A 24,111-nucleotide genomic window follows, 5' to 3' on the forward strand; every position below is an offset into this window, starting at 1 on the left:
AATTTGGTGCTTATCTAAAATCCTGCCATAGCAAACATTAGCGTTTGGGTAGGTTACGGAGTATTGTTAATTAATAATACTTGACCCACCCTCACCCAAACGCTAACCAACACCCCAACCCAAATAATGTGCAGAAGAAAGTACGACTTAGTGGCAAACCAATTCTATAGCTGTTTACTGTTCAAACTTTAAATTTCGAACTTTGGGGACTGACTTATTCTTCCATATAAACATTGAAAATAGATTGGTTACAATACTTAAATTTTAAAAAAAAATTTAAAAGTTTGATAATGGGATGCAGAGCAAATAGTCTAGCTTCCTTCTTTATATATCGAAGAATTAGCAGAGTCTTGAAGTTCAAAGATTGATACAAGGCAAGATCTTTACTGTACAACTATGAAGCACGATATTACATTATGCTTGACATTACAATTATATCATTCTCAAGGTAAACCTATTTACAAATTTCAGATCAAGATCAAATATACTGGGGGAATAAATATACTAATATAATACTTGAGCCACCGGAATTCAAACACTAACCGGCACCCTAACCCAAATAATATGGTGTTGATTTTTAAATTATTTAAACGCTGAGGAAAAAGCACAGACTGAGCTTCGGTAAAAAATATCACATCATGTATTAGGGTCAAATGCTTTCAAAACACAAACAACACCTTCCGGTTGCCATCCAATCTTAAAACATCAGCTGATAAGCTAAGACTAACCTTTACATTGCTATAAATATTATGTGGTATTTAAAAAACACATTTATGGGTTAAAACAGGGGTTCAAATAGAAATGCACAAAGGCATAAAAACAATTTAGACGATGACGTCACAAATTTTCGCCAAAATGTGATGCCGTAAACAAGTAACTCAAGAACTTTCTGTATTTAAAGTTGTGCGCACCAAAGAAACAGTATAAATCCATCGAAGAAGGAAAAGCTAAATTTGCGTTTAAATGGTTTAAATTCCAAACTTTTTTTATTTAGGTTAAAATTTGTCAAAACTGTTTTAAGTCAAAATCAATTATGAAATGCATAAAAATCGTTACAAAATTATCAAAAAATGTGGTAAACTTTTTTTGTTGTTTATTTAACATTATATACCAAAATTTAGTTTTACATTTCTATTCTACAAGACTGTTTTAATTGTTTTTTAAAAATATTGAATAGGACTTTTTACCATGTGTGATATGAATAGTTAATTTCTTGTTGTGGTTGTGCAGAAGTTTATTGTAACAATTAAACTAAATGGCCTCCAGTCATTTAAGTTAGCATAATTTGTTACGGATCAATAAATTAAGACCTTGAGCCAGTTGGGTGAGTTGGTTTTAATCAGCACTCACCAGGAGCAAATGCACTCACATTGGATAGTGGGTGAGTGCAAAATCCCAACACTGTATTTATAAAAATACTACTTTAGCTTAGGTTGCAATAAAACAAAAAAATCGCTCTGCTGTTTTGCACTGAATAATGCCTGTAGCTGCAGAAAGATCGTCAGGTGAAAAGGATGTCTTGACAGCTGATCAAAGTAAGACAATAAAAAAGTTTATATATATAACAAGATAAAAACAGCTGTTATTATGTATAACATTAAATACATAATTATTTAATAGGGGAAAATCACTTTGTGTTTCAGTTCTCTCATTTTAAAGTATTTAGGCAACTCCCATTAATAATAATTTTTTTATTTGGTTTATCTAGTTATGGTTCGGACCCCCCCCCCCTTTTTGTAAGTGACAATATCTTTTTTTGGTCGTTATTTTTTCAGCGTTTAAACTCACCGTCCGAAGCTGCATGTTCTTTTTAATGTAATTGGGTCTTTAGCTAATGCGAAACCAAGACCGAGCGCAAAACGCCATTTTTTTTTTGATTTGGTCGGCCGTAAACAGATTTTTTTCTTTTACGCCTTTCGTTATTTGTTTGGGTTGGCTGATTAGCAAGTGTGTTTTACAATTAACAACAATAAATCAAGCGGTCTCCGCCTTTTTCTCGCTTATAACGTTGAGTTAGGCGGTTCTGATGTTTCTCGCTGTTTGCTGTCCGCGTTAATATCAGATGTTGGTGTAAGACAGAGGTCGGCAAACTACAGCCCGGGGGCCGGTGTATTTTATCGGGCTTGCTGCCTTTTAACTATACACAAGTCCATTTCATATACTTTTCGACTATTTTAACTATGTAAGTGCAAAAAATGTTCAGAAGAAAGTACTTCTTAGTGGCAAACCAATTCTATAGCTGTTTACTGTTCAAACTTTAAATTTCGAACTTTGGGGACTGACTTATTTTTCCATATAAACATTGAAAATAGATTGGTTACAATTCTTAAATTAAAAAAAAAATTTAAAAGTTTGATAATGGGATGCAGAGCAAATAGTCTAGCTTCCTTCTTTATATATCGAAGAATTAGCAGAGTCTTGAAGTTCAAAGTTTGATACAAGGCAAGAGCTTTACTGTACAACTATGAAGCACGATATTACATTATGCTTGACATTACAATTATATCATTCTCAAGGTAAACCTATTTACAAATTTTAGATCAAGACCAAATATACTGGGGAAATAAATATACTAATATAATACTTGACCCACCGGAATTCAAACACTAACCGGCACCCTAACCCAAATAAGATGGTGTTGATTTTTAAATTATTTAAACGCTGAGGAAAAAGCACAGACTGAGCTTCGGTAAAAAAATATCACATCATGTATTAGGGTCAAATGCTTTCAAAACACAAACAACACCTTCCGGTTGCCATCCAATCTTAAAACATCAGCTGATAAGCTAAGACTAACCTGTACATCCAACCCAAATAATGTGAAGGCTTTGCGCGAATGATTTTGCTGTAGCCGCTTTGTTTATATTTAATGCTGTCTTTTGAACGTGGAGGGCTACCAAGTTTCGGCAATGTACTAAAACTTGCAATAAATGTAAAAGAAATGCTGTTATACCAAAAAAAAATCGAGCTCGCTTCCCAGGTGCGCCCTCAATTAAAAAGGTTAAATGCACTGATTTTGATTAACTATTGAAGTGGCGTTTTTATGTTGTGCTAGTCCAATAACACCCGGGAAAACGAACTTTGTTTAGTATTGCAGGTGGCGAAAGACGTGCTTGTAATTTAGCGTAGTCCCGTACATGGATCTACCAAAATCAATCACATATATTTCACTGTCTTGTTTTCGATTTACTCCTGAGGTTAAAAATTGCACACTAAGTGGTTTCGCAGCTGGCACCTGGCAGGAGTGTAGACGCACGTGTACGCTTTGCACCTAAAGATTCGCTTTTGCTGGAATTAATCGGTTGTTTCTGATGATTTTTTTATTATTTATGACCATATTCGTCACTGTTTTATGACGTCATTAATGTCAGATGGAAAAACGGGGAATTCTCCAAGTTGAAAATTCGGGACCCCCTTTTTTAAATTTCTGGAGACGCCCCTTAATTACATCATGTTTTATGTCTTTATTTTATGTGTAACTTTAAGTAGCAGTTGTTTAAAATGTAAATCGGTTGTAATTTTATTTTTCAATTACTGTATAAATATGTCAAAAAATAATTTAATAATATACTAGGATTCAATATTCTAAATTTGTTATTCCAGATTCGAAACCTAATATTCTAGAATACCTTTGGATTCTAATTTAAACATCCCTAAAAATCATATCTTAGTGCAAGCGTAATATAGAGCGAACCGGTCAAATAGCAACTTTTATAAAATTTCGCTAATTTTTTTTCGCACTGCTTTGCTGATGTATTTAATCGTTTATGATATACGTATAACAAGAGTATAAGCATTGTGTGATTTTTTTATTTGCGCAATGCATCATGTCTCCTTTTAATTTAAAATTTTTGCCAACTTGAACTAAACAAACGCATTTTTTTTGTGCAATACTGCCTAGAAATAAAGTTAGACTAATTTTTATTTGCATAAAAATCCAGGGTTAGTCCCCGTTGGCAGTTTTTATAATAACATTTTTAAGAGCCACACGTTATTTAAACAAAACTGTTGATGAAGATTTTTTTATTTCCCGCTAAACCTCCCGGCGTTCGGTTTTGACTCGCTACTAGAGAAAGGTTGGCGACCCCTGCACTAGACTGTTGTGGAGCTGTAACTTCACAGCGTTTTATGCTACGCCCTCTGTCTGAAACCTGCTGATGTTTTTATACCACACCCTCCGACACACTAGGTGTTTTGGATAGATGCTACTCCCCTTTTAAATCGCCATGCTATGCCTTGTGTTATGTCCATTTTTGATTAATAACATGTTTTTAGGTAATATTCATAATTCTTGCGGTGATGCTGGAAAGGTTCATCCTGTGGATTTGACAACGAAGAATTTTCAACAATTTTATGAACCAGTATGTGTAATATTTGGTGATGCAAGTTGTATGATTAAATGTAGTGGCTTTTAAAGATAAATATAAATTTTCAGGACAAATTTCAAATTATAATGTTCTGAGGTAATATCAGGATTGGAATCACTCTTGTTAAATCTTGTAGCCTTCTGGTTATCAGATTGTAAGGCCCATGTTATTCAAATTTTTGTTGCTCCCCCACTTTTTGTAAGTAATATTGTTGTTTTTACCGGGGTTTAACTTACTGTTGAAGCGGCAATGTGTTTAATGTAATTGGGTCACACATCCTAAGCTAATGCAAAGCCGAAATCAAATGCAAAAAGCCATTTTCGTCTCTTGTTTACACAACCATTGACGGAAAACCCAGTGACCCAATACCAAACTTAGAAACTTTAGAAATTACAAAGTGTAATAGAACAGATCAGACATCATTCCACAAAATAAAATGGTAAATGTCCTAACCTCTTCATAAATGTTGATGTACAGAATAGTGGTTTATTGGCAAACAAAAATAGTGCACCAGAAGCTACATTGCCCTTATTTTTATATGGGCCGAAAATTTATTTTCGGGACATATCTTGTTTTTGCCGCTATTCTTTTTTGGTTTCCTATGGTTTCCTATGGTTTGTTTCAGACCGACTTTTGTCCGAAGCTTTATAGAAAAAGTAGACATCGTAGAACCTTCAAATTTTCAGACATGGCGTAGAGTGGTATGTAGGTGCTTTGTAAAAGTTTATGAGGCTGCACTCCCAGGGGCCTTTGCTTGGGGGGTAAAAACCTGAAATATTGCGTTTTAGCACTTTGTAGCTAACGACAGCCATCTAGCAGCAGAAAAACTTTCATACAGAATTCGTTCATATTCGCTTGCTTTGTCCAGCTCGCGTCGCGACGAGGCGGCTGCTGGCATCCCTGCTGCGCCCTATTGTCCCGCGCGTGCAACATTTGTGTTGGAAGTGGCTTGCCTAGTAAAACTATGCACATGCGACTTGCGTTTCATAAAGAGGCCTCTCTAAGTAAAAAAACCTATTGCTCTTACAACACAAAATATTTTACCACCGCAAATTTAAATGCGAATCCTACAGGCAGTGTACACATCTCTGTTAGCACATGTTGTAATTGTTGCACCATTCAAACATATCAACACCAGGTCTAAGCAAATATAATTATACAAGGGCCGCAACAACAAAAAGCTTAAGTTTAACGCATTCTTAACGACGACGTTACAAAGCTACGTCATAACATGGCGTCATAAATAAATAAATCTTGCGTTTATTGTATTTAAATTGGCAAAACTTTCAATATAAAACGTGGCTTATTAGGCACATAAACGTGTTTGCATATTGCTCAAAACTACAGATTTAAACTCTGTTTCAACAGTGATTGCTCAGACCAAGGCATGGTAAAAATTTACACAGTAAAAGTTGGAAAAAGTATAGCAAACCATAGACGTTAAATCATTTAGAGAGAATGAAAATATTGACTTTTTAAACATGCTAGCTGACCAAAATGTAATAACATGGCCGTAAGCATTATCTACGTAAATTTTTATTGATCAAATGTATGTCGATCATTTGCCAAAATCTACGCCATATTTGAACCCCCTTCGCTTCAAAGCCATAATTTATTATATTATTATACACAACTTATAATTGTGTGTAGATATGTTGGATTGGAGTAACATACAGAACAGGTGCAAATAGCAAATATTCTCCAAATACGATGTTTCCAATATTCTCCAAATCGTATTTCATCGTATTGTCGCGGTAATACACAAAGAGGTAAGGCCGTGAATAAAGTTTCACCCAGCGTACAATTAACGGAGGGAAGCATTGCGAGTAGAGATGTTCAAAGCAGAATATCGGCGACACATTTATAATGCTTGCTTTAAATGCAGCGTCAGCATTTTTTCGGGCGACCAATTACTTTGCGATAAGCTTCGCCTAATAATCAAGTGTCCGCTGCAAATTTAAATGCGAAATCTTAAGGCAGTGTACGCCTCTCTGTTAGCACCTGTTGTGCATGTTGCTCCAACCAACATACCAACATCAGGCCTAAACAACTAGCAAAACTTTCGATTTAATAGTTTGCGTATTGAGAACATAATAGTGTGTTTCATATTGTTTAAAACTACAGATTTAAAGTCTGTTTTAACAGTGATTGCTCGGACCAAGCCATGGTAAAAATTTACCGAGTAAAAGTTTGCAAAAGTATAGCAAACCATAGGCGTTAAACCATTTTAAGTCTTTGGTAGAATGATAATATTTGTTTTTCAAACACGTAAGCTGGCCAAAATGAAATAAAATGGCCATACACACTATCTACGTAAATTCTATTTATCAAATATATGTTTCGATCATTTCCCAAAATCTACGCCATATTTGAATCCCTTTCGCATCAAAGGCTTAAGTGGGGAATTTTTCGGCCCATATCTGTTTTTGCTTGCAGAAACAAGTTAAGGAAAATGAAAAACAAAATATATAATATAAAATACACAATACAAAATATTAAAAAATAAAAAGTATTAAATAAAAAAAAAATGAAAATAAAAATAAAACATAAAAAATGAAAAATTAAAACAAAAATCAAAAAAAACTAAATCAAAAAAATAAATAATAAAAATAAAAACATTAAAAAATAAAAATATTGAAAAATAAAAATAAATAATTAAGTCAATTAAAAATATTAAAAAAAAAATTTAAAAAAAAAAAAAATAAAAAATTAAAAAAAAATAACACTAAACCTTGAAAGTATACCCCCTGACAAAATAAACAACAACCGCACCCCCGTCTAGTTTATTTTTATTTTCCCATAATTAACTCAGAATTATTTTAGCAAACTACTGCATCTAATTCTTTTCGTCACAGTTTGAAGATGACTGCAGATCAACTGTATATTTTCCTGCATCACCTAAATCCCCTAAAATAATGTTTCATGTATCCCATGGTGGTAACAATCTTGGTTCTCATGACACAAACACTTCTTCAGTTCCTGAAACATCACACTTATCTCCATCGTTAGAGCAGCATGACGGTGCCAGAAGACGTATGATAAATCCAGCTGGTAAGTTTAATAAGTTAGTTCAAACTAGGGCTGTGCTCAAGTAAAAAAATATTGTTTAAACAATGCCCTAACTATTTTAAGTACAAAAAAGTTTCGTTAAAATTTACCTGTTAAAGTTATTTCAACTCAAAATGTATTGCAAAATGAACAAAAGTCATTTACCATATTAACAAAAACTGTAGTAAGCTTTTCGAAATCATTGTTGAGGTAAAATTTTATCAACATTCAGTTTTTAATTACAACCAACAAAATCTGTAACTGTATTATGTCTTCATTCGAGCAATATATGATATGTACAGTACACATTATGATAGAATAAAGCATAGTTTATATGTCGGGTTCAGCTTGAACTTCGTTTTTACTTAATATAGTTGTGTATCTCCGGACAAACTGTATTGGACAGTTCCTGCTGTGTCTTTTGGGTGTAATAAGCAGTTATCCTATTTCCTGTTTCTATAATATGCTATTATGCTAGGTATTTTTACCTTGTATTTTGGTTTAACTGTTTTCTCAACAATTTTCAAAATAACCAATGATCAACCTGCTGTACATACCTACATTATGAACTGCTCTGTGGCCTTTTTACACATTTTGCAGGACATAAATTTTGTTTTATTTTTGTTTTATAGTCTGTAAAAGTGACCTTGTCAGTGGCCAGGCTTCGTTGAATAATAAGGTAAGTTTTTCATAAAATCAAAGTAACCATAACTTTCAAATCAATAAATAAGCCTGTTTACCACTTTATGTAGTTTGTTTGGTTAAAGCTTGTAGGGTAACCCTAATAATAACATTGCACCGGCACACGTTGAAAGTATGGGATTAATACTGTTAGCCAGAAAATACACCTAACTTTTGTAATTTATTTGAATTTTACAAAGAGCCAAATTATTGGTAGCCTTAAAAATACGGTTTCTTTGGTGTATAATCAGCAATTAAATAGCAAAATCAATAATTCAAACTTTGTTTTCAATATTTTCAATTTTTTTTTTCAACTATTTAAAGATAATTAAATTAAGACACATTTTGATGTCTGAGTTGCCTGGGTGGGCACAACATGTAAGACCAGATAATTTCCTTGTGCCCCAGTAAACTGTATTCATTTGGCAAAAAAATATTTTTAACTGGTTTCTGGCAAAATACCCTCCCCAAGTTCCTGTAGTCATTATCCAGAGTAGTTACACATGGCATAGAGTTACTAAACAACACAGTACTAGTAAAAAAAATATTACAATTTTTACAACAAATCATTTGCTGATTTTTAGCACACTGGAAAAATTTATTGGTTATAGGAATGGCGACTGTAAAACATTGCCTCAATCTATACAGACCAAACTAATTACACCTTAACTTTAAACTCCCTAATGACATGTCTTTACCTGTCTAACTGTATTCACAGGTCATTACAGTTTTTTTCTCATTGCTGTAGTGTTTTTATTTAATGTACGTGCTTGCTGTCTTTTTTACCTCTGATGTATAGTTTTAACTAAAATTTTTAACTAAAAAACAATTAGTTAAAAATACTTCAAATTCACATGTATTAAGCAAATCATTGTCTGATTTTGATAATGAAAAAGGATAAAAAGGGACAGTTAAAGAGACCAATCTTGTAAAAAATATTTAAGCCATATTGGCAGAGGAGATTGTTGTTTTTGGAAATGCCTCCTGAGAAGTACTATAAAACAAATTTTAAGCTCAGAGAAATACCTATTTCCCACTTAACGAAACCTTTTCAAATGTTCATCCGAATATTAAGGACTTTTTACCACATGTGATGTGTTGGGTCAGTTTTTTGTTTTAGTTGCGCAAGAGTATATCATAAGCCATTTAACAAAATAATTGACATTCAGTCGTTTAAATTAAACACAAATAATAAATTAAACATTCAGTGGGGACACGCTCGTCGGGCGAGTTGGTGTCAATCAGAGAGCCGAGAGCATGCGACTGCAAAATCCCAAGTAGTGGGTTGTCATGCACCATCTTGTAGATTATATAAATACATAGTACTACCTATGATGCCAATATAAAATAAATGTTAATTTTTTTTTCTGTAAATACCAAATAATAGGTTTGCCATTAGTGCATGGCTCAACAATCATTTCCTAGTCACTGGCCAAAGACAAATTCAAAAGCAACTTGTCTGGCTCAAATAAAGTTTAACTTAAAATATTGTTATAGTTTTAAGCATTTGATTATAACAACTATTAATCAGGTCGCCCTGGGAATTTTTGCAATTGAAAATGGGTTTAATTACATTTAAAGATGAACCATATCTGCATTACAAAAAAAGAACTGCGATTTTTTTGTTGGAAATGTTCTTGTAAATAAACCAAAGGCAGATATTATTATTATTTTAATAATGATGTATTACTTTAAATATCTTGTTTTTATTCCGGTTGTGTCTGGGTTTTTTTTCAGGCTGTTAAAAAAAATTGTCAAGTAAAACTAAAAACTAATACAGTACATGTTAGATTTTATTATGTGCATATCTATATAGTCATGGTATAAACAACTTACTTTGTTTATAAGAAAAAGTTAATTTGTCTTCAGTCTGAGAGTCCAACCAGAAAACGCCCTCGAACATCATCGTGTGGGGAAACTAACTGTCACTCTTCAAGTTCACAGGAGTGCACTTTATCAATGGATACTGCTCATTTGAGGTGTTTGGAATTATTTTCATTATAATAAGTAGCCAAAATAAATTAAAATGACTTCACTTTTTATTTAATTTTGTTTTTGCATAACCTCAAATGCCTGCCTCAGTAAGTAAGCTTTACACAAAGGTAATTGACTGTGAAAATATTAATAACTAAAACAAATGTAGGAATTCAATTTGCCGACACATCTCTTTTTTAAAATGTGTAATCTTGTTAATAAATTTGTGACAGACACTTTCCAACAATGTAACCAGAAAATCTATTTTACTATTTATACTCTTGCCTGTTTTGTCAACATAGCACAGTGATTGATTAATGTTGTTGTGGTTAGGTCATCACCCTGAAATATCTGTTTCCTGGTTTTTGCTCACAATGAAGTAGGTTTGCAACCGTTAAAAATAGACATTTAAGTAAAACAGATATTTCAAACAAATCAAAGTTTACCATGTGGTGTAATGGCACAATGATTTTGTACATCTATATATTAGAACTTCACTATGCGTTCTAATTTTTGTTTTTAAATATTTTGGCCTTCATTTCAAACACAGATCTCTGTACTTTTAATAAAATCTAAGTCAACGCTACAATAATGGTATCATAATTTGGATGTTACATGTATAGTGTGAATTTAGTTAATGTGATGCAATTTGTTGAACTTTAAGTACACCATTCTTTTAATAAATTTTATTTTAATAAAACCTCATGCTTCTAGTGGTTATTTACTTTATGCTTGTTTGTTTGTTGTGCAGGCAACAGGTATCTCATCTTAAAAAAAGAATTTTGACATCCCAACCAATTCCAATTGAAGGAAACTATTCCTTGGTAGGCAGCTTAGAACATGTTTCACCATCAAATGAATTGGTACATTTTATATTATCCAAAACATATCATCCAACATATGTTTATCTTTTGACTACAAGTTTACATAATTTAGTTTGTTAAAACAAAAAATTAACATGAAAGAACAACAATGGAAACTCAAAAAATTACAGTAGAAGTAGCAAAAATAACTTAGTCTAACACCTTGTGTAGGTTTTCAAAAAATAAAAAAGACTGGGAACATCTGGAATAGGACTTCTATATATGCCAACCTTTGTTTGTTCACAGAAGTAATTAAAATTTTCCACTAAATATGAATCACAAAACCATGTTTCTTTTAATTTTATTATAGTCTTTTTGGATGATCATTTTCTATAATAATATGAGATTTTGAATAGTTCTAAAAAGGATATTGATATTAAAAATATCTAAAAGGTATAAAACCACTTGTCCAGGGGTTTAATAAAAAATATGTTGACTTATACTTCTCAGAATCTTCCAACCAAAGAAACCCCTTCAAAACTGTCAAACAATATTAGTGAAGAAGAATGTGAAATTTTGACATTTGACCACAACCATTCAAGCATCCAAACTGTCAATAATGAAAGGTTACCTGAAATATATTTTTCCATCAACATATTGTCCATATGTGTATCTATATTTAGCAATATCATGGTTGTCAAAAATATATATTTTTGTTTCTTAAACTACTTCAATTACGACACATTTTATATTTTTTTTTATCCTACTAATGTTAAAAAATTACAAACAAACAGTTGCTATAAATTTTTGTTATCTTTGCACAGCCTACCACAGGAATGTAGTGTTAGTTGCCCAGTTCAAATTGTGACTAACAGTGTTGACTTGCCATCAATGCACCCTAGCTACCCCGTGATACAAAATTCAATGGAACAAAATGAACAACCCTTATTACAAGACGAAGTTGAGAGTTTTCAATGCAATGTCAATGTGCAAAGGTCAAGAGAAGAAGTAGAAGACAGGCCAACACAACTAGGTTTATCTTTGTATTCTTTGAAACAAAAATTGTTAAACTTAACAACGCAATGTTTTACAAAAGAGAGTTTTTACTGAAATTACAGTAGTGTTTTTTTATAGATACAGATCTTGATACAGTATCTGTGTGTAACCCCCCACAAAGAGAGCAGGGTAATGTTGAGCAATCAACTCATGGTCGGTATTCAAATCGTGTCCACTCTCAAAGAGCTGCTGCATTACACCATTCTTTAAGGCGGTCAGAAAATTCTTCTCAGCAACACCCTATGGTTATGCAGGTAAGATTATTTCAAACTGTCTTACGCGTTTCACTTATTATTCAGGGATGTGCAGTCTTTATACCAACAGACCTAATAAGCAAATCCATTTCTACGGTTGATGTGTGCTGTTTTAATATCGTTTTTTGTAACGCTACCGTAAACCACTTGTACTAGATACCGCGAAGCTGTTTACAATATAGTTAGGTAGGATGCCGCAAGCCAAACAAGGTAAAAAAAGTTAGGAACCACTGTGTAAGACTATTTGTGCCTCGGTCAGGGGCGACTATTTGTGCCTCGGTCAGGGGGTCCCGAATTTTCAACTTGGGCAATTCCTTTTTTGTTCGGTCTAATGTTAATGACGTCATATCATAGTGACGGGTATGATGTCATAAAATATCGATTATAATGACATCATAAATAATAACTAGGGCCATTTTTATTTTAACCTAAAAAAAAATTTTTTAACTTTATTTTTATCAAATTTTAACTTTATTTTAACCTAACTAAATTGCTTATTTGTAGAGGCTACAGTTCTTCCTTGAATTGATGCCAGTTACCCAGACATAATATTTTGTCGATTTCAGACCCAAACGTAATATTTTGTCGAAAAGTCAAGGTGTTTTATTCATTTAAAAAGTGCTTCGTGTTTTCTGGCGTTAGATTTAGCTTGCTTAGGGATTTTTGTATTACAGAATGTCAGTAGGCTATTCCTAAGATCCAAACTGTTGATCTTCAAAAAGACCACCTCTATGAAGAGGAAGTGTTTTATAAGAATTATTTAAATGCGTAACTATGAATAAAAAAATGAACAATTTGCGATAAAAGTTACTGCTGATCCAAGTGGGCATTGTTACATATTTCCTGCTTTGATAGGTTAATATGGTTTAATTGTGTCGTAGTTCCTGATTTACAATGCTTCCATAACGATTTTTACAAAAATTACTTTCAAGAAACACAAAAAAATCTGTCAAAAGCCATGATTTGACAAATTTTGACTTTATGGAAAATTTTGACTTTAGTGTAAATTTTAACTTCATTTTAACCTATAAACTTCTTAGAAATAGTCCCCTAGGTGCTAAAAACAACTTTATTCTTTGATTTGTGGACAGACGAGCTCCTTAAAAAATTGTAACTTTATTGACTTTTGCGGGCCCTAATAATAACAATAATTAATCAGAAACAGTCAATTAACGTCCAGGAAAAGCCGACCTTAAGACGCAAAGCGAACACGTGCGTCGTCGACACTCATGCCAGACGCCAGCTACAAAACCGCTTAGTGTGTAATGGTTAACTAAAGGCGAAAAATGAAAACAAAATCGCGAAATATGTGATTGATTTTGGTAGAATCGTGTGAGGGATTACGCTAAATTACAAGCACGTCTTTCGTCACCTGCAACGAAAAAACAAAAACAACAAAGATCGTTTTTCCCGGGTGTTATGCGATTAACGCCACATTTGCGCCGAGCTGTGCTGTGTGCCAAGTCAGCTAAGGTACAAGTACGCCTTACACCAACATCGGTTATTAGCGTGGACAGCGAACAGCGAGGAACATCAGCACCGCCTAACTCGGCTGTTTTCAGCGAGATAAAAACGGAGACCGCTTGATTTAAAGACGTGTCCCCCCTGGATACTCCACTGGCCACGGTCACATACTTCCTATGTGGCTGCCGCTTGTCAATATGACAACATATATCCTGAATTTAATCCAATATGTATAAGCTTGTAATATCGTAAACCTTAAATTAATATCACCCAGTGGTGCATATTGCAAAATATGTCTACATGACATGATAAAGTTGAACAAAGTGCATAACACACTCATTTTCCACTTTTTTAACCTATTTCAGTACACGAGTGCTGTTCCAGTGTCAGTTCCGGTGACACTACCTTCACTTGCCATACCAATGTACAGCAATACAAGACCTCCAAACGTATCGTGTACTCTTGCACCGAGAGTCTTAGGTAAGTGAATCTAAAGAACTAAGTACTTACGGGAAAACTGCTGTTTTGTGGTCAAGAAAGCATTTAAACAAAGTTTTTATCTGATATTGTAAACTTCGTCAAGCAGCTTTCCCGACTCAGAGTGCCCCGGTGTTGGCTACTTGTACTCGTCCTTCCGTTAACCTACAACAGCCGCAACTTCATCACGCAGTGCCAACTGCTCCCGTGCAATTTCATGACTTCCACCATCATATTTACCCTTCTGCTGGAGTGCACTTGCCGACTTTGTCTTTATCTAGTCAAACTCAACAACCAGATCAAGGTAAATATATTTCCTTAGTATTTAAAGTAGAAAACAGTACATCATTACCAGAACTGTTAAATTTTACCGTCTTAAAAAGACAAGGTGACCTTTTAGGTTCTGATCTTACATTTATACGATTTATTTTACTACTGTTTTTATGTAATGCTTAAGTTTTGTACGATATAACAACACGTTGCAGAATTTTCTGTCATTCGGAATTTTCTATGCGTCTGCTTATTTCCAGGAAGATATGTAGAGCTACCTTTCAGGAGTTCATGTTTATCTTGATAATATCCTTGTAAGCTAAAGTTCTGGAGTTTTTCAGGTGGCAAATCAGTTTCATCTTGCGTTAGTTAGTAAATCTGCTTGTATGCTGCCTATATGTATAACATCAAAATTACACATGTTTAGAAAAATGAAAAAAGTAATTGAAGAAAAATGATTCATAGTTTTGCGATTTGCGAATTTTTAGGCTACTTTTTATGTTTTAATGTAAAAGGTTAACAACCACTCGCGGTAGAAAGAAGGTTAAGAACCACTGTTCTAAAAGAAGTGATACGCGTGGCAGTACAGAAGTGGCCAAGTGGTACGAGATCGTACAAAGGTTGGGAACCACTGCATTAGACTTTGGCAAATCTAAATTGAAATTGTGTTTAGTTTCAGTGAGCCGACATCGAAACACACATCTGGAGGCGACATTTCCACATCCCATTCCAACTATACAAGCTATTAGCACCGGCTGTGGACAACACACCTACCCCTACCCGCTACCTACGCTGCCACCAGCTCGTCGCCCATCGACTCTTGTTCCGCCTACTCAACCTTCCATGTTCAGCCACTCTGGAGCCGGATATCGCCGAATTCAACACAACGGGATACCAGTTGCATCACCCACGCTTCCACGGGCCAATGGGCAGATGACCCCGGGTTCCCCCTACGTCCATCCACAACTAGTGCCTTACACGATGACCCACGGCGGAACTACTAGTGATATGACAGGAAGTCGCTATGTGCAGAGACCCAGACAGGTTAACTTTTTTTACATACGACTTTACGGGTCAGAAACGTTTATTTTGCTTGAAGTAACCATGGATTTCGAAGCCCTTGGACAAGGCACTCCAGAATGTATTTAACGTCGTTTTTTTTTTGGTTTAATCAATCCCTAGTAACATGTTTAATTGTGACCGTTCAACACGTACAAAGTAAAAACTAATGAACCTAAAAAACTTAATGTATTTACTAGGAATGTTCAAAGTAGAATCCCAAGGTATTCTAGAATAATAGGTTTCGAATCTAGAATAACGAATCCAGAATAGCGAATCCTAGTATATTTTTATTAAATTATCTAACTTTGGTTTTAAGGGATTCATCTTAATCTACCCCACAGGGCCTACAATCACAGCAATAAATCGCCCAAACAATTTGCTAACATGTGTACATTATATTAAAAAATCTCCCATATGTTTAACATTCTTAACAACTGTCATTTGAAGCAGTTCTGTAAACTGTATTATGTCAACTGTCCAGGTTGTTGCCAAAACTTATATTTTTGCCAATAGTGAGTACAATGAAACACTGCACACAGAAGTCTTAAGCAATTCGGTCCTGTTTTTTAAAGCATTGTTGGATTTTAGTGCTTCTTTTTTTACTAACATTATCTGTTATGCAGTCAAATAATGTACTGCAAAGAATACAAAGTTACTATTGACATAACGAATTCTTGACAATTACGCTGTGCATAACCTCGCTGAATATTGGTCTAAAGTTGACCTTAAGTAACCCTATAGCACATTTTGTAGACGGCCAGCACGTTTTGCAACGTAATATTACTTTTGCAACTTAACGCATTTAGGGCAATTGCGAACTCCACACCAGACATTACACGTTAGTCGCTCGCCCAATAACGCTTGATTGACACTTAATTATTAGACGAACGTTATCGCGAGACGCCGTAACTGGTCGCCCGAAAAAACGCTGACACTGCACTACAAGGCTACGTTTAAAGCAAGCACTATAAATTGGTCACCGCAGCGACATGCCAACTTACCACACGCGTTTGTACAATTAGGCGCAACAATCGGCGGTAAAACATTAAATTATATCGGTTCCAATTACCCGAAATAAACGGCAGAATTGGATTCGATATTCTACTTTGAACATCCCTAGTATTTACTGATTTTCTTTTTTAAACGATCATCCATACGTTTTGTAGCATACCGAACTCGTCTAATTTAGAACAACACCCTGTTTGCAGCCGCTTCATTTTAATCCGAATGTAGCAACTTATGAGCAGCACCGTGCGGATAGTATGGAAGGTGTCCCAGCTCGGCGTACAGTTGCTTTGGCGTCAGCTTTCATGTCGGCTGTACCGGCAGTGTATTCTGAATATGGAACAATGGACATGATGAGCGCTCAAGTAATAAACTGTTATTTAATTATGTTTGTTAAATTTGATCGAAATTTAGCATTTAAAAAAATTGCCTTACAGGTCTTGTAAATTACCTTACATGTAACATCTAAATTATTTTTCTTGTATTAACAAATTGTAACTTGTAAGCATATTTATTATTTATAGTTATATCAATCTGTTTTAGCATGGACTCACTGTTCTCAAAATCAACCGCCTTTTGTATTTTATTTTAGACAGGCCAACAGACAGCTACGTCTGGGGTTCACCCAGCTGGCTTGCACCATCACCCCCTCGTGATGTCACCCTGGGGGATGTCGCACATTGTCCCTCCACTACCCCAGTTTGTCGCCTATCAATTGTAAGTAATTTAAATAATACGCGTTACCTTACTTAAAACATTTACACAAGTTCAGATTTTGTGTTCTTAGCTCTTAACTATAATTTATGTCTATGTTCGTGGAAATACATTTTATTTAAAATATGCCATTTTCAACTTTTGTAACCGTGGGACGACAGATTTGCAAATTTAATATTATAAAAATGTGATTTTTGTTACCGGTAATGAGAGATTGTTAAAGTCGATGTTTCACAGGTTATTAAGGTCGCTCTATACTACTTTGCAGCAAAAACATTTAAGAACCTGCCTTGGTGAACGTTATTAACTTGACTGGTGTTAAACGAAGGAAGTTAAAATAAATACTTTAAAATCCAATAAAATATAGTTTTTAATTGCATGTAACAATATTTTGACTGTATTTTAGGTTTATTTGCAATATGTCGCGGGTCTTAGAACTCACCCGCAGGCCGTAGTTTTGGTGACTAAACAATAAAAATGTTTTTATCCTAGTCCCACCGTCCCAAGCTTTATGTTCAATCCCTTTATGACCCTTCGACCTTTTATTTCATTGGACGATGATGTCGACCCAAGCAACTATGAGGTAATGTCTACTTGTGTCACACTCACACCAATCATGTAGACCAAAACGTATAAATAATTATATCCAATACTATAGCAAGCTGTTCCAATAAATTGATGTTGTGCAATCAGCTGTTTATATGATTTCAGCTTGTTACATGTCATTTGACAGGCGCTGCTAAACTTGGCCGATCGTCTGGGCGAAGCAAAGCCACAGGGTCTATCAAAAGGAAAAATCGAGCAGTTGTGTTCGTATAGATTCAAGTCCGGAACACAACACACTGAACAACCAATGTAAGCAACATTGACAATATTTATTGAATTAAATATTCCTTACTATTTCACATGCAAAAATATAAACCTTGTTTGGGTAAATATTAAACTGGATTTAAAAATATATTGTTGCTGTTTTTTATCTATCCAAGCTGTACAATACAAACACGATAAAACTTGTTTGGGTAATAATAAACTTGATTTAAAAATTAATTGTTGTTTATTGTCACGTTGTTCTACAGATGTGTGGTTTGCATGTGCGAGTGGGAACCCAAACAATTGTTGCGTGTTCTTCCTTGCAACCATGAGTTCCACGCAAAGTGTGTTGACCGATGGCTAAAGGTTGGTTTACTATAAAATTAGAAGTGACCACACTGGTGTCATATCGGTTACCGCACATTAGAAAGATTCTTGTTGAATATCTCTTTTATAATTAAATATTTAAAAAAGTCCAGGAAAACCATTTAAACAAATGAAGATTTGTTCAAATCATATATTTGTTGTTCTTTATTTTCGCCATCTGCAATAGTTGGTAATTACATTATAAACGTTTTGTTTGCAACCCTATATTTTGCTATTGATTAACTGATATGAATCAAATATGTGTTCATCTCTTGTTTATCTGTAGACCAATCGAACATGTCCGATTTGCCGTGGAGATGCAGGTCAACGTCATCGCTCCTCATCCAAGCCATCTAGCGCAAGAAATGCTAGTCTTACTCGCCGCGTGATGGCATAGTGTTCTATCTGGCCCACTACTTTTGTTACTCGATTGTTGATGTTGATTTATTAACCGGTTTTCATTTGTAAGCACTAACACTTCTTCCTCCATAATGTATCACCAACAAAACCCGCATATTGGGGACTGCTTTAACTGTGATCTTTTCCTTCACACTAGTGCTGCTTTCTTGTACTAACCGTAGCTGTGTTACTCAACTGACTCCTATGGTATGTTTGTAGTTGGCCAATCGATGTCGCAGCTGCTTATTGGGTCCTTTCCCTAACAACGCGGCGACGATTGTCAGTCCGTTGGTTGCGCACTGCACAGTGCACAATTTTTAATAACACAAAAATATTTCGGTTTCTATAATTCGCGTTGGAGTCAAATAGAACCTGCAATAGCAAAAATAATTTTACGTTTAGTTAAACCAATAATGCTATTTTCCCCCAAGTTTAACGCTAATTGTCACTACTATAACTTCTCAAAAAATAATTTATTATTCTTGTCGTGTGTCACTAATCTCACAATTAGGCTAACTGGATTTCTTTAAAACATTAAGTAGAAATGGTTTTGCTGTATTAAATAGTTATTTTCGCTGTACACTACACTACACTATTACTATTCTTAACTTCAGAAAAAACTTTTTAACCTGTAGATCACAACAACAACAAGTTATTATAAATATTATTTAACACTCTTAACATGTCATTCAATCAATTTATACCCTTGTGTTGTTTTTCAAAATTGTGACAAATTCCTAAATTATCTATTTTACAATGGCACTTAGTCTGACTTATTGCTGCTGTAAATCAATCTGTATATGAAGGGTTTGTAAAACTAATTTATTGCAGTTGATAATATTATTTTTGCGACCTATTTGAATGAAAACTTCACTTAAAATAGTCTGCTTGTCGCAACATTACCAATCACTTGTCAGCATGCACTGTTGTGTTATAGTTGTTGTTATAGTTTTACGGTTGTTCCACTCAGTTTCATTCATTTTTGTTCATCTTAGTTTACACGATTATTCTGATTATTATGTTATCATTTTTTTTTATAAATACCTCGTTCTGCTCTCGCCCCCAACCAAATCACTTTGTGCTTTATAACGTCACGATATTTTTTCCATACATTTCCAGCTTTTTGTTCGCGTTAGTGCCTTTCTTTATTGCAAGAAGTCTGTTTTTTTGAGGAACTTCATTTAAATTGGATAATTTGATTTGCTTTTTTTGGACGGGAAAGAATATTCAATGTCGAGTTGATCATTTTAACACTGTAGCTACTGCTATTAAGCAACTTTATCGAAACTTTTGTAAAAGACGCCGGCGTCGTCATTGACAACATTATTGCGTTAAATAATTCACAGCGTGATTTTGACGATCGATATTTTAAGCACTTTCGTCAAGGATCCTACTTCACTGATTATTTCAACAAACCTACCCTCACATATCTAAAACAAGTTTTGCCTTCAGCGTCATCCCAAATAAATTGCAAAGAATTATCGCGCTTTGTATAAAATCATTAAATCCTGTACTGTCCCGCGTTTAACGTTAATTTTAACGCAAAGGTCGTGTTTATTTGCGCTAACGCGAACACCGCCTAGACAAGACTTCAAGCCCAGAATAATTTAAAGAGAGAATAATCGACAGTTTTGCTCCGTTGTGTCCTGTGCATTGGAAATCAAAATGAACTTCCACGTACGATAACCGTTGCTTTGTAATGCCAATAATCAAGAATTCAGCGTACCAATTGAGCGATCTATACTGATCCAAGTTCGGTGTTATGAAGATGGTCAATTAAGCCTGACCATGTAAAATCGATAAAGGATTGGCTGGTGCGAATTAGCAGTTATTAAAACCAAAATTTGTAATAACTTGCCCCGAAAATATTGATTTATGATATTATTGTTCATGTAAGTTTTAACACCGAATTATTAGCGACATCGCAATCCTATTTGATAGAACTAATCGAAATGACATAATGGATTATTGCCACATGTAGTTAAGTTTATATTCATTTTTTTATAACATTATCACGTCTCTATGAATGTGGTGAGTTGTATAATGCTCTAAAACAAATTACAACTAGTCTCATGACGTTGCAGGCTTTTAGTGCTATGTTGTTGGTATTCGGATGGTAGAATATTATAACTTCTCTTTTGTTTGTGGCGTAGGGTTCATTTGACTTTTTTACCTTTTTGTAGCAAAAACTAGCCCAGATCCGCAGTAATTTCGTATTCATATCTCCCTAAATATCTGTGTTCAAACGCACGCTAGAGATTGCTTTCGTAGTTAAACCTTATATTTTTGTGAGAATTAGAGCGAAACGTTTTGTTGCGGTTGATCGCCAGCTTTTTAGTTTTGTGTTTTTAATTTCACTCCGCGTGTGTCACTCTTTCCACAAAAAATGTTGCGCACGCATTTGTTGTTTCTTGCGGATTGTTTTATTATACCCAACACAGTTCTTAATGGCGCACTTGTATAAAAGTCAGAATGGAGCTTTGATTCCCTGCCACTTCAGTTATAATTAAGTGTTTTTTTATGTTTTTGATTTCGAAACGCTTTTTGTAATTGAACTTAAATGGTACATGGATTCATTGCATATAACGTTTGTTTCGTCCCGTTGTACTGTATCGTTAAAAACGTTATTTCCCCAAATATTTGGCTCTTTGTATTGCCAAACATCATTATGATGGTTACTATAGTCAATATATTCTAAACGGACAAGACTTGCTATATAATGTCGTGTTCATCCAGACTATGTATAATTTTATGTCATTATTTTCATTCCATTATCTGTACTTGTTTGATTTGGTAAATTGCTGTTTTCCCGCATAGAAAGCACGACACATACATCGACGTCGTATGTTGTTAAACAACCGAAGGATACAGCTTGTTGCACCGTATTTTCCTAATTTCAATTAGATCAGGCTTCCTTAAGTATCTTGCACATTTATTTAATCGCTTGCATTCACTAACACAACGTTTTGCAAATCTAATTTATAGCTCTAAACCTCACCATACGGGCTGCCGCTTACAGCGTCTAGAGTACGTGTTACGTGTGTATTAACATCAATATGCATATATCAAGTAACTACTTAAAATCAAAACATATTAACCATATGATAAAATTAGAAATATCCGAGTGGAAGTGCGTTAAGTGCGATAACAAGAATGTTGGGAACGGAATGTTGTTTTCTTGCGTGAGTGTGTTTTGTGTGTGTTTTTATACAACAAATGTAGTCCAAATAACGTTTAAAATGGCCTATGAACAGTAAATCCGCATTATTTTATTGTTTTTATACAACGGGTAGATTTCCTTTAAAAAAGATACTTGATACTTCCTTTATACACAACTTCCGAGCGATAGTGTAATGTTTAATGATTTCAATTAAATCCGTCCGACTTCGTTTTCCTCTGCCTGCCTGCGCCTTTGGATTAGCCATTGGATTTTTTCCTTCTTTTATAAATCCGACTCTAACCATTGACTTTTTACTCATTAGTTTATCCGATACTGGTTGTGTACTTGTGATTTTGCGTGAACCGATTTGAAGCGATATAGTATGGAACTGGCGCAATAAAAGTTAGCAAAATGCTTGAAAAAGCCTTTTACTGTAATGGTTGTAAGGCAAACTAGGGCAGAGTTTCCTGCATTCCTAAGGTTTGTATTACAACAACAAACGTTCCCTGTCTGCGCAACTGTACAATAGTTGTTATTCGACTGCTTGCCAGTTTGCAGAGGTAAACATTTGTAAAATTGCGCAATGATAAAAATTCTGTAACAAATTTATTAATTTGACAAACATTTCATGGAGCACCGGTCGAAAAGTACCAGTCTAACACAATGGGCGTAACTGGCTTGTGTTTTATAAAAGTCGTTTCCACTATCATCAGTTGATTTGAACCAGTAGTTTTCAAACTTTTATGCTCCTTGGCCTTCTTTGATAGGCTCTCAACCCCTCTGCTTATAAAATAGCGATTTATTCAATGTGTTTTTACTTGTTTTGCTACTCCACGTTAATAACAAATACAGCCATTAAACATAGTTTAACGAATAAAAATATAGGTTTGGTTACGAATGAAACGCACATTACGACGGCCTTCTTGCTGAATAGTGGGTACAAATTTCGGATAGACACCAAAAACTGGGGCCATCACTTTTGTTATCACATGCTAGCTTTCAGTGCAGTGGTAAGAAGGAAGATTTGGCAGCAATTACTTTTTTAAACATAACGAGCCTGACGTTTTTACGCCGATCCTTGATTCTATTATGGGCATGCAGTCGATAATAATGAAGGTTTGTACTGCCACGAAGCTAAATATTGGCCAAAAGTTGACCTTGGGTAACCTCGTAGTGCAATTTGTACGTCTAACGATGGAATGTTTATTTTTCAACCTAACGCCCTTTAAAAAAATTAGAAAATCTTTGCACCTACCTGGCATTACACGTTAGTTTCTCGCCTAACAGCATTTGATGGATCCTTGGCTATAAGGCGAAGGTTATCGGCAAGTAATTGGTCGTCCAAAAAACACTAACGTAACGTCACCTTATTAGGCTACACAAAGTGGCACAGTAATTGTTTCTCCATAGCTAAAGACGGCGTTAGTACAAACTTGCCACTTGCGTATGTACGACTGTCGACTAGACATAACTTCCGCGAAAAAACGAACACATTATATCGGTTCCAATTAATAAACCGATATAAACGGCAGAATTGGGTTTGATTACGATTTGGTATTAAATTTTAGGATACAATATGGAGTAACAATCATCAAACGACGTTTTTGAAAATCGTGGTAGCCTATATATATGTTACTTACCGGTACAATAAATGATTACAGTCATAATAAAAAACACAAATTTAAGTTAACTGGCAAATTTTGAAAATAATGACACTTGGGTAGGTTTTAAAATAATACGACCCAGCTAGAGAGTTTTGCCCGTGGCCCCTCAGAGGGCCGAGGACCACGGTTGAGAAACCCTGATTTGAACATTCCATCGTTAATTGCTTACTTTATAATTTCCATTGGTTTGTAATAATAAGACTCGTTGTGTAATAACAGGATTGTAATTGCGTGGGCCTATAGCTACTTCGAATGTCAATTTTGTGCTTATTCAAACAGGCCCGGATAACAATAAGAATAAATTAAACTGAATAAATTGTTGCTTATTTTTTATGAATTATAATAAAGTTTCGCAAAAGCGAAATTATTTTAATGCATAAAGTGTTTCATGACTTGAAAAAGGTTGGAAAACACGGGTATAAATTTAATTCATTATATGGGGCTTCGTACGAAAGCATTGTGTATTTTTAATATGAACATATCATCAAGAATTTACGGCCTTAATTTAGATTATACCCTACGCTAGATTGTGATCAT

At 34.5% G+C, this 24,111-nt stretch overlaps 1 protein-coding gene across 5 annotated transcripts; it reads left to right on the plus strand.

The window, feature by feature from the left end:
- The first annotated feature begins 1,106 nt into the window (after nucleotides 1–1,106).
- On the plus strand, nucleotides 1,107–22,144 carry LOC146164214 (uncharacterized). Of its 5 annotated transcripts, none has more exons than XM_083382002.1 (18): nucleotides 1,107–1,535; nucleotides 4,276–4,361; nucleotides 7,223–7,418; nucleotides 8,048–8,094; nucleotides 9,966–10,075; nucleotides 10,822–10,933; nucleotides 11,384–11,499; nucleotides 11,698–11,906; nucleotides 12,008–12,183; nucleotides 14,013–14,127; nucleotides 14,231–14,428; nucleotides 15,068–15,438; nucleotides 16,665–16,826; nucleotides 17,054–17,178; nucleotides 17,668–17,758; nucleotides 17,909–18,030; nucleotides 18,252–18,351; nucleotides 18,638–22,144. In XM_083382002.1, exons 1-18 carry the CDS (start codon nucleotides 1,478–1,480, stop codon nucleotides 18,746–18,748), a joined length of 2,505 nt encoding a protein of 834 aa, XP_083238128.1. In that variant the 5' UTR covers nucleotides 1,107–1,477; the 3' UTR covers nucleotides 18,749–22,144. The 5 variants fall into 5 exon arrangements, with proteins under 5 accessions (XP_083238128.1, XP_083238129.1, XP_083238124.1 ...); XM_083382003.1 differs by having other exon boundaries at nucleotides 10,822–10,894; XM_083381998.1 differs by having other exon boundaries at nucleotides 11,384–11,906.
- Nucleotides 22,145–24,111: the final 1,967 nt, after the last annotated feature.

Source organism: Ascidiella aspersa, chromosome 2 (genome assembly GCF_963924565.1).
Source record: "Ascidiella aspersa chromosome 2, kaAscAspe10.2, whole genome shotgun sequence".
Taxonomy (NCBI): domain Eukaryota; kingdom Metazoa; phylum Chordata; class Ascidiacea; order Phlebobranchia; family Ascidiidae; genus Ascidiella; species Ascidiella aspersa.

Coding starts and splice junctions, on each gene's coding strand:
- LOC146164214 (XM_083381998.1), top strand. CDS start 1,478: ATGCCTGTAGCTGCAGAAAGATCGTCAGGTGAAAAGGATGTCTTGACA. Junction 10,076..10,821: donor ATGGATACTGCTCATTTGAG/GTGTTTGGAATT, acceptor TTTGTTGTGCAG/GCAACAGGTATCTCATCTTA. Junction 10,934..11,383: donor TTTCACCATCAAATGAATTG/GTACATTTTATA, acceptor TATACTTCTCAG/AATCTTCCAACCAAAGAAAC.